Consider the following 12113-nt stretch of genomic DNA (forward strand, 5'->3'; position numbering starts at 1 on the left):
CTCTCCCCAAATCTTCCCGACAAACATATTATTCCATACCTTTAATTTAAGATCACTATTGTCTCATTTGAGAAAATAACCATGATGCTGTGGCATAAAGTAATAGCAGGACTTTACTTTAAAATAAATAGGATGTGCGTTAAATTTGAGCAGGAGTGTATTATGTAGGTATACAGGGTGTCCCAAAAGTAATGGATCAAACGAAATATGCTGATAGGGGAACTTAAGGGCTCTCAGAATTTGGTAACTTGTTCATCCCAAATCCTTACGGTTTTCGATTTAATGCAATTCTTGTGAAATTTCGAAAAATCCTTACTTTGCAACAGTATTTTGCTTCCTGCGCCCATTATTGATTTTTGTTTTTTAAAATTCTTTTACAAAAACATTGGCAGATAATTAGGAACAATTAATTGATCAAAATGTTTTTTATCCCATACGCCATTTCACTGCAAATTATCTAACAGTTTCAAGTTTTATAAAAAATCAATTTCTAACTTTTATTTGAGAGCAACACCGCAAAAAAAATTTGTACGGTGTGAGAATGGTTTATTATTTTAAAAAGTTGCCCTGTTATTCTAGTTTTCAAAAATGTATAAAAGTTCGCAAAGTTCCAGTTAGATCGCATAATATTACAATTTGAATTCAACAAAACAGGGTTTTTCAGAGCAAAAATACAAACAAAAATAGAGGCTTTTTGTTCAAAGAAAAATAAACAAATAACAGTTCGAGAAAATGTGTTTATTTTTGGTTGTTTTTTGTTCTGAAAAACCCTGTTTTGTTAAATTCAAATTGTAATATTATGCGATCTAACTGGAACTTTGCGAACTTTTATACATTTTTGAAAACTAGAATAACAGGGCAACTTTTTAAAATAATAAACCATTCTCACACCGTACAAATTTTTTTTGCGGTGTTGCTCTCAAATAAAAGTTAGAAATTGATTTTTTATAAAACTTGAAACTGTTAGATAATTTGCAGCGAAATGGCGTATGGGATAAAAAACATTTTGATCAATTAATTGTTCCTAATTATCTGCCAATGTTTTTGTAAAAGAATTTTAAAAAACAAAAATCAATAATGGGCGCAGGAAGCAAAATACTGTTGCAAAGTAAGGATTTTTCGAAATTTCACAAGAATTGCATTAAATCGAAAACCGTAAGGATTTGGGATGAACAAGTTACCAAATTCTGAGAGCCCTTAAGTTCCCCTATCAGCATATTTCGTTTGATCCATTACTTTTGGGACACCCTGTATAACTTATGAAACTCTATACTCAAATTTTTGTTATCTTTTATGTACTCCTAAAATTTGTTGTGGGTTATTTTTATAAGACTAGTAAAAATCTTGTTTCCCCGACTTGTTGGTGTCGTTTACAAACCCTTTTTTGTTTTTTTTTTTTTATTCAATTCTAATATTAAATTAAAATACTCGTTGGGAGTCCAAATAGAAAAACTGATCATTTCAAAGTTTAATAAAATAACTGGTTTATTTATATTCCTAACCGAACAAAAAACAAAATTTATAAAAAATACATACAAAATATCTTACATCTAAATATCATCTCCATTGTCATCTCTCTAAACAGCCATTTCCATGCTTATCTTGGGATAAGGCTTATAATCAACAATTTCAAAATCGTCGAATGTAAAATCTTCAATTTTTTCCACCTTCCGCTTTATAACAAGCTTAGGAAAAGCTCGTGGAATTCTTTGTAATTGTTCCTTCAGAGGTTCAACATGATTATTATAAACATGAGCATCACCCAAAGTGTGAACAAAGTCGCCGGGCTTCAAGCCAGTGACGTGAGCAATCATATAAGTAAGCAAAGCATAGCTGGCGATATTAAATGGAACTCCAAGTCCCATATCAGCCGAACGTTGATAAAGCTGACACGATAGCTCACCATTTGCCACATAGAATTGCGCCAGGCAATGACATGGTGGCAAAGCCATTTTCGGTAAATCACACGGATTCCATGCGCTCATAATTATACGACGATCGGTGGGATTCTCACGAATTCGATTAATCACCTCGTTCAATTGATCAATCCCCTCACCGGTGTAATCGTCATGACAAGTGCGATAAGTGGCACCAAAATGACGCCATTGAAAGCCATAAACTGGTCCCAAATCACCTTCTTCGCGATCGGTGAATCCAGATTTATCAAGAAACTCACGTGTGCTATTTCCATCCCAGATGTGAATGTTCTTTTCTTGCAACAATTTGGCATCGGTTTTGCCATGAACGAACCAGAGGAGTTCCTCAGCAACGGCTCTCCAAAAGACGCGTTTTGTTGTCAACAGTGGGAAGCTATTGCGCATATCGAAACGCATTTGGGCTCCGAATAAAGATATGGTTCCGACTCCTGTACGATCAGGACGAGCCACACCTAAAATTACAAATTCCTATTAATTAGCTATTCAAGAAAGATGTTTTATAGCTAAACAATGCCTTTGTTTATGATTTTTTGGATTAAATCTAGGTACTGCTGTTCATCCGGGTTAGATACATCTCCTCCATTAGATGTTTCTGTTTTGTCCATTGTTTGGTGATTACTTGAGAAAGAATTCAAATTGTTAAAATAAAATGCAATTAATGCAACAAAGTGCAAAAACTTGAATACAAAATTGAATGTGATTTAGAAAAATTGCAAAATATATTGCAAATAATATTTTGGCGGTATTTTGAACTTTTTTAACGACTGTCTTTCGTTGTGTACGACATTAATGGGTTTACACTGAAGAACATGGTGTGACAGCCACTAATGTTTTTAACACGTTTACATGAGGAGATTTTAGGAAGAATTCCACGCTACCTGCATTTCAAATTGGGCAACAACAAAGTGAGATAGATTTGTTTCGAATTAGGAGCTAATAGCTGCGCCATTGTATATATATTTATATAGTACATACTATCCCTTTAAGCAAACAGGTCCGACCTCGGTCCGAATCCGCTCCGCCTAAGGCGGAGCTGAGTCCGACTTCGGATCAGAAACTGGTCCGAAGGCGGCTCAAATTAGTATGGAAATTATAATCACCGCGAAGTCGATTGCATATGTATTGGTGTGGTGAAAATCTCCATTCCGAGAAAACGGAGCCGAAGGCGGACCTGAGCCGGAGCAGCGAAAACCTACCAGAAAGAGGAATAAGAAAGGGATGACATTTCGCATTTGCGACCAAAAAAAGAACAAGATTTATTTTTTTTTCACTGAAACTGATTTGTTTTTTATTTTATTTTGGCAAACGAAATTTTCACAATAAATACAATATAAAATACAATACATTTTTTTTCATTTTATTTCATTTGATGCTGCTGCTGTTGTTGGTGTTTTTTTAGATACCCAATCGCATGTTTCACCTTCTAGATTTTTCTTCATCATTAGAGATTACATCTACAACACAAGAAGAAACAACATTTTAACCCAAACATTTTGAGCGATATATAAAACATACCTTTTTTGTTTTCCATATTGTTTATAATTTAATAAAATTGTTTATAATTAATAAACTAACATTATATAAACAACGACACGAGACACGACGCGACCAAACACTTCAACAAAAAATAACAAAATGACGCTTTGGCTCTTGTTGGCCTTGTCTTTCTTTTCCTTTTCTCATTTTTCACCACGATTCTCGTTCGACTTTGTGTTCATACACAAAAAGTTGCAAGTGTGTGAGTGCAAGCCCGATTTTCGCGGTCTGAGGTCGGAGTTTCTTTGTTGAACTCAGTTTTCTTGCTTGAAGGGATCAATCGAAGAAAATACTTTAGCGACATCTTTTGGTAGATCTGCATTTCAATTTCCTGCATAAGGTTCAAATATAAAATAAACTAGCGATCCCACCGGTGCACAGTGTGCAATTTTGCCAATCTAGCAGTACTTAATTCTAATTCCAAGTAAACTTAATTTTTTTGATGCAAACCAGCTTAATTTTGTTAAGTATTGTATTTCTACAAGGGTTTTATTGATTTTCAAAATAATATATCTAACTATATGTCCAATATGTGGTATACGAGTACAAAATGTACCACAATGGGTGGGGAAGAGCCGACATCGAGCAAACGATTTTGGGAGTTGGTTCTTAAACTGTCTCTATTTCGAAAACGAAGCAAAATATCGAAAAATTTTATTTAATCTTTTTGTCTTATTTTGCCAACAAGAATCTAAAAAAGTCATTTTCAATTTGTAAAAATGTGATGTGCGATTTTTCAAAAGATCAAAAAATTGGTTTTTGGCCTATGTACCTGAACAAAAAAAAAAATAGTGTTTGGGGTCAGCAGTCTAAAGCATGGAAAGTAAACGAATTCTAACACAGAATATACCAACGGAGATTTTAAACCCAATAACACGAAATATACACGAGGATACATTTTTAAAACGCTTCACAAAGTTACAGAACACAATAAAAAGCATCACTTTTAAGGACTTCAAACAAACGACTTTTTTTTTTTTATTTGTAAGTGCACAAAAAAATTACTTACCCTGAGAAGTTCTAATATATTACCAAAAATAAATAAAATAAATTTAATTTACACAACTTATTTTCCACTTGACCACGCTGTTATCAACTTGACACAAGAAAAGCAATGAGCTTCAATTTTTTTTCTCTTGAACCAAGCTGATGTTTGTGATTCTGTTGAACGGTAAATACAGTTGTTTTCTTGTTTTTTTTTTTTTTTTAACACTCTATTGCCAGAGGTTTTACCTTTCATATGATACCAATTTTGTCGCATTTGAGAGACATTTATTTTTGATTAAAGTTCCGCTAGATTGGCAAAATTACACACTGTGCGGTGGTGGCCACGCAAAACAGAAAATTCTACTTCATGAGAGTACTATAGGAATAAATATACAATGGCTGTGTTTTGATAAATTTTATGTTTATATTCGTTCCATTATACTATTGGCGATTGGTAAAGTTGAAATGCGCTACCGGTGGTCAAAACAAGAGCTAAAATTAACTGGACGGAAGGAGCTAGCATCCGACATTTAACTTTTTTTTTTGTTAGGACTTTTGACATGGACGCCATTTTTAGAAATAAAAAATGTAAACATCCGTCCTGTTAAAATTAGTTCAAAAGTTGAAACTACGGCGCTAGTAGTATGTGCTCCTATCGCCAATAACAATTGTTTTGAGACCCTTGTCTGAAATATTAACATTTCAAAGAATTTTTCGTTTATTTTTTCTATGAGAGCTTTATAAAAGCTGCGTTCCTTTGGGAATATTTATCTACTACTTAGTACTTAAAACTACTTTGAACTACTTTTGTTATATTGAAAAAGTAGTTCAAAGCAGCTTTAAGTACTAAGCAGTAGACAAATATTCCCAAAGGAACGCAGCTAAAATCTCATTTTTATTAAAAAAAAAATCTCATTTTCTCTAGATATTCGTTACTAAAAGATTTTTCATTAAAAGATTTTTAAAGCTGACCAATAAAGTCATCTTTGAAGAGATGTAAATTATCGAAACCTTTTTGTTCAGGTTGGTGTATCGAGTTATTTATAGAGGATTTAGTTGTGTATTGGACTTGGACTAATTTAAAGCTTAAAGCTTTTTAAACTTTGAAAGTTTGACTAACCCTATACCCACTTTTGAGCTAAATTAAAATGCAGCTACACCAATAGATGTCGCTAAACAATTTTCTCGGGACGCATTAACATTGAAATAACCCTCAATCGGTGTGTTTTTTTGTTTATCTATATAGATTTTGTGCAAAAAAACGACACCGAGATATTTGAAATCAAAACAATTTCGGTACGTGTTAAAACAACAAAAACTTTATGTGTATAGATTTTTGAAAAATCCAGATAATTATCCAGATTTTACTTTCTGTCGATAAAAACTAGTGCCAAGGTAGTTTAATTGTTGTGTTCATATAGAAATATTTGAAAATTAACAAAAAAAAAGCGAAGAAAATGAAAATTTTGTTAACATGGCGTCGCCTCAATAAAGTAGCCGAATGTAACATACGACACATTCGGCTACTTTTGGGAAAACGCAATTATAGTTCAGATTTTTTTTCTCCAAAACTGTACGGTCAATTTTTTGAAAAATATCATGACGTATACAAAAATATTTTTTGTCTAGAATTATTTTTATTGTAAGAATTATTTTAATATTCCAATCCAGAAACAAATAATAGTCAATTTTCTCCAATATGCCAATGTCGTATGTAACGTTTTCACAGAAACTATTTGTTAGCCAAACACATACGACAAATTGATGACACATACGACAGAAATAAGCAAAGTTTAATTCGACACTTGTTTACGACATACGATAAAAAGATGTCAAATTTAATGCGAAAAAACATAGAAGAAGGTTTTTTCTTTTAGTAATAACCCAAGTTTAGCGAAACTCGATTTTAACAAAAACATCAATGTTAAATAACATACATCTAACTTCTAAACTTAGAATTGGCTTAGAAGCAGTTCACCTATAAAATGATAGAACTTTTAATTTGGAAGTGAGATATACAGGGTGTCCCAAAAGTAATGGATCAAACGAAATATGCTGATAGGCCAACTTTAGGGCTCTCAGAATTTGGTAACTTGTTCATCCCAAATCCTAACGGTTTTCGATTTAATGCAGTTTTTGTGAAATTTCGAAAAATGCCGACTTTGCAACAGTATTTTGCTTCCTCCTCTCATAATTGATTTTTGTTTTTTTACAATTCCTTCACTAAAACATTGCCTAATAATAAGAAATAATTAATTAATCAAAATATTTTTTATTTCATACGCCATTTTGCTGCAAATTAATTAACAGTTCCATGTTTTATAAAAACTCAATTTCTTACTTTTATTTCAGAGCGACACCCTGAAAAAATTTTGTGTGGTGTGACACAGGTTTATTATTTTGAAAACTTTCCGAGTTATTGCAGTTTTCAAAAACGTATAAAAATTTCCAAAGTTGAAATTAGAACGAGAGATATTACAATTTGAATGCAAAAAACAGAGGTTCTTAGAGCAAAATAACAAACAAAAATCGAGGCTTTTATTCAAAAAGAAATAAACAAACAACAGTCGAGAAAATGTGTCTATTTTTCTTTGATATTTTTCGCTGAAAAGCCCTGTTTTTTTGCTTTTAAATTGTGATATCTTTAGTTCTAACTTAAACTTTGGAAACTTTTATACATTTTTGAAAACTGCAATAACACGGTAAGATTTCAAAATAATAAACCAGTGTCACACCGTACAAATTTTTTTCAAGGCATTGCTCTGAAATAAAAATAAGAAATTGAGTTTTTATAAAACATGGAACTGTTAATTAATTTTCAGCAAAATGGCGTATGAAATAAAAAATATTTTGATTAATTAATTATTTCTTATTATTAGGCAATGTTTTAGTGAAGGAATTGTAAAAAACAAAAATCAATTATGAGAGGAGGAAGCAAAATACTTTTGCAAAGTCGGCATTTTTCAAAATTTCACAAAAACTGCATTAAATCGGAAACCGTAAGGATTGGGGATGAACAAGTTACCAAATTCTGAGGGCCCTAAAGTTGGCCTATCAGCATATTTCGTTTGATCCATTACTTTTGGGACACCCTGTATGTGTTATTTTTTGTTAAAATCGAGGTTTCGCTAAAGTCGGATATATTACTATGGGCTATACTTCACAACAAAATTCTTTCTTAAAGAGAAACTAACATAAATAGAAAAAAAAAATAATAGGTACATTATTTTTAAAGCAATTTTAGAATTAATGAGATCACAGTTTACTAAAATTAAGTTACTGTTCAAGTTAAATTAAAGTTATTACAGTTTAAAGATACGATAAAAGCTTCATACAAATTTCGTAGGGTCAAGTTTACATTGTCACTGGATTGGGAACATTGAGGGAACCTAAAGGATCGACATCAAGGAATTCATCTTACAATAGAGGTATTCACGATCCGGTGTAACAAAAAAGTGTTAAAATGCAAAATTTTGTTTTCTACTACTACAACTACAATAGACAAATTTTGCACCATTGTATTTTATTTTTGCAATAGGGTTGGGGTATAGCAAAAGTGTAAAAAAAATTGTAGTCTGTATATTTGGTTGTTTTATTTTAAGAAAATGTTACACTTTTGCACTTTTACAACGATACAAGACCATTTGCATCGAATCGTGAATACCCCTAATATGTAGTTACGTATGCTAAATTAATAAAATCATAAAACAACTATTTTATGCTCTTTGTATGCATAAAATAGAGCATAAAGCTCCTCGGATAAACTTGGCGCAGGTCCACTCGTCCAACCTGCTCGACATCTTGATTGCAACTGAAATTACACTCGTCAGTGTATTTCCTTATGGGACATACGACAAACGTTTACTGAAATTCCAGTAAAATATTGTTGTATGTGTAGCAAAAACAGCACATACGACAATTATTTACCTACCGAAGAAAAACACAGATTTTGTATGAAAAAATTGTAGTATGTGATAATTTTTGTCGTATGTGCACGTTTTCTGTGCACTTACGACAAAAAGCTACTGAAAATGTTTGTAAACCTACACATACGACAAAACTCATAGCGATTATCTTGGAAACGGATACAGATATCGAAAAACGGATTACACAGAATGAAAGAGAAAAAATCAATTAGCAAAACTGCATTCAAATCTCAAAACTTCAATTTTGCACATACGACAATATTTTATTGAGGCGACGATGGTTGTATTGAAATGTTAATATTTCAAGATATACGCAATGCACTTTTCAGATAAAAGTCTTAAATGGATGCTGATAAGATTTTTGAACAAATATATACATAAATTTACCAAAGTTTTTTCGAAAATTAGAAATAAAAGTAAACAAGTTTCCACGTTTGATTTAAAAAAAAATCGAAAAAAAAAAATTCAATATGGCTACCTTAAAACGCTTATAACACAAGAACGACGCAACTAATGTTAATGGTCATGGTCTTAAAATGTAGCTAAGAATATACAAATGAGTTTTGGTTTTTTGTTAAAAAAAATTTCTGAATCCAACATGGATGCAATTTCCATAAGAATGGTTTTGGTTTTTTGTGAAAAAAAAATGTTTGAATCCATCATGGATGTAATGGCTATACCACTACGAATTAAAAAAAAAAAAACATGAGCACGGCATATTTTTGACAGACAGCTGCGCAAGTGTATGTACAGTGGTGCCAAACATTTGGACGGATAACAAAAATCCAGATGTCGTTTTATCTATATAGATAAACAAAAACACACACCTAATATTAGGTGTGTTTTTTATTACCACCGGGCTTAACTGGACAAAAAAAAAACGCATCGGGGCTTGACCCGAAATCTTGGCAGCATTGTATATTGACTGTTCCGAAAACACAGGGAACAACGCCAAAACCACGAATCTGCAAAATTATAGTTTTGAGAAAAACGGCTTCAATGTTTTGGAAACTCATGCAATCTTATGCAAACTCGTGCCATGAAATTGACAGTTTATGATTTTAGGCATCACATGGAGGATCAGGGTCAACGCAGTGAATAAAGGGACCGATAACAAGGTAAATGGCGCATTAAAGTGAAAATGCCAAAAAATGCAGATTCGCGGTTTTGGCTTTATGCCGACGATATTTTACGCTTTCCAGTTTGTCTTGTATTTTTCCATGTATGCTTTACAAAGAGATACAAAAATGTAAACTCAGAGAACAAAATAGTTATTATCGGAATAACTATTAAAATAGTTAAAAAATAGTTATTTTTGACTATTTTAATAGTCAATCGAAGTACTCGTATTCTCCAAATTAACTATTAAATAGTCAATTTTAACTTTTTTTAAATAGTTATAGGTATGTGACTATTTAAATACATAGTCGTTCGTACATAGAGCGTTTAATATTATACAAGAAAATGATTAAATCTAGCTTTTTTGATGAACCATTAAAAAGTTATAAAATTCCAAACTCAAAAACACAATCTTTCCCATGTAAATCATATGGGAAATAGAAATTTGCGATGCCGCGGTACTTAATGTTTATATTTAGGGCTCAAACTTTTACAGTATTTTTTTCGTCATTTCCAACAGTATTACTACAACAAACATTTTTCAGTCTTGTTTACATTACTAAAGTAAAAATGAATGCAATTTATCAAAAAAATTGCAGCACTGTGGTGTATTGCCTCACAATTTTTTTTTTAATGAAAACCCTTGGGGAAAACGGAACGCTTTCTACTTTCAATATTGCTAATAAGGTATCTAGGTAGGTAAAAAGAAGAAGAACTGATTTTTTTTTCTTGAAAACCTTGATTTTAATATAGTACGTGTAATTTTATAATGAGATATACAGCCCAACAAACAATATCAATTCTATACAGCTTTACAGGAGCTACATTAACACCTGTAAAGCTTTATAGAAGCAAATTTGTTAGTCGGGACTCGAAAATCGGTTCAAGTTAGAGGGAAATTCGAGTTCGAGGGATTTAGTTAATATTTTTTCTTCAAAATTGTTCATTAAAAATGGTGAAAAAGTTCGACTTAGAGAGAGTCGACTGTAGTTTTTTTTAGCGTATTCTGTTACCTGTTGAAATTAAAAAAAAAAAAAAACTAAAAGGAACTAAAATTAGGCAGGGCAGCCACTGCAGAAACGCTTAACTCATCGAGCTAAAGAAAAATTCAAACCGGAAGTGAAAGAGGGCTATAAGTAATTACGAAAACCACAGGTCTTCCCGTCCGCACGCATCCTGGCACGATTGGCTTGTGTGTGCAATGCGCATCTCATAGAACTTAAAAGTGTGAGGCCTAAATGTTTCTCCTTTGTAGTTTTATACGTTGATGATGGTTTTATTAGCCATTAAAGAAGTAACTGACACCAGAGCTAGCGCGTTGGTGTTCCCATGGCCATGATTCTCAAGTCCATGTGTAAATAGATTTAAGCGGTGTTGTGTTAAGTAATAGAGGTGTACACTGTACTGTAGTATGAATTTATCGACAATTTCATAACATGTTAAAGTTTTATGTTTATGAATATCATGTTCTATATATTTTCAAATAATGACAATAATGGTACGAAAACCCTTTTCATATCAAAGCTGAAAAACTAAATTCATTAACTAACACACATATGTACATAGGTACAGTGCCGGCGAAAAACAAATTCCAAATTTATAAAAAATTACTTTTCTAGTTGCACAACATGATGGTAGAAAAAAGCTGGACAATATTGGAAACTATACAATGGTTGTATTTATAAACCTGTAGATATAATGGGCATGTTTTGCCTCCTATAACAATTTCAAGCGATCTAATAAATCATGCTTAGGTTCATTTATATATTTCGAAGCCATAACATTGCATGAGAATTAATTACAGAACATCTACTTCAAATTTACTGGATCATAAAATATAGAGATAGGAATATTTACCACTCCTCATATACATACATATGTACATCTCGGTATATACTATAACAGCCATTGCCTTTACCTATCTAATCTGGCTACAAAAATTCTTTTATGGATTCAACTGTAAAGGGATTTAATTAATTTCCAAACGATTGAGAGAGAACTTATCCTTCGAGTTGTAATGCCATTGAATTGAACTTTCCTCCTCCACTACAATAGGATATACAAATCATAAGCCACAAGAATGCAGGCGCATATTCATCAACAAGGCGGTTGGTTAGAGCTATACTACAACCAACGAGCCTTGTTGATTAACATGGCTTCCTTTATCATTTTTGGTACAATTTAATTACTTGAGATTAGAGTGAGGATAGAAAGCGAGTAAATGTCATTGTCTGACACGATTCACTCGAGATAAGAGATGGAGATTAAGGATTGGCCCACATCAAGAATACTAAAATTTAACAACACAGAAGGAAGAAGTTATATGATCGAAGCTCAACAAGCGCAAGGACAATAATGAAGTGAAGGTGCTCATGATTCGTTCAAATACATGTGTATTGTGTACCTTTATCAAGAAGTTAGTTAAACTACATACATCTATATCTACTTTGGTTAATTCCTTTTACTGCCTTGTACTTAGGTACTCGATTTCGAGAATTATTTCAATTATTGTTCAACAGCCATTACAATGAAGTTGTATGGGAGTTTTTAGTTTTAGCTCATTTAGAGTAAGTGTTCTTTGTTTGTGCTTCAAGATATTCAATTGGAC

The 12113-nt window shown here is 32.2% G+C and overlaps 1 protein-coding gene across 1 annotated transcript; it reads right to left on the reverse strand.

Annotated features, from left to right (window-relative positions):
- Nucleotides 1-1459: 1459 nt before the first annotated feature.
- Nucleotides 1460-2722, reverse strand: LOC129911978 (thymidylate synthase). The gene is made up of 2 exons (XM_055990021.1): nucleotides 2452-2722; nucleotides 1460-2389 (listed from the first exon to the last, which is right to left on the reverse strand). The coding sequence occupies exons 1-2, from the start codon at nucleotides 2540-2542 to the stop codon at nucleotides 1578-1580; spliced, it is 903 nt and encodes a 300-aa protein (XP_055845996.1). The 5' UTR covers nucleotides 2543-2722; the 3' UTR covers nucleotides 1460-1577.
- Between the last annotated feature and the right edge of the window lie 9391 nt (nucleotides 2723-12113).

This window comes from Episyrphus balteatus, chromosome 2, assembly GCF_945859705.1.
Source record: "Episyrphus balteatus chromosome 2, idEpiBalt1.1, whole genome shotgun sequence".
Lineage (NCBI taxonomy): Eukaryota > Metazoa > Arthropoda > Insecta > Diptera > Syrphidae > Episyrphus > Episyrphus balteatus.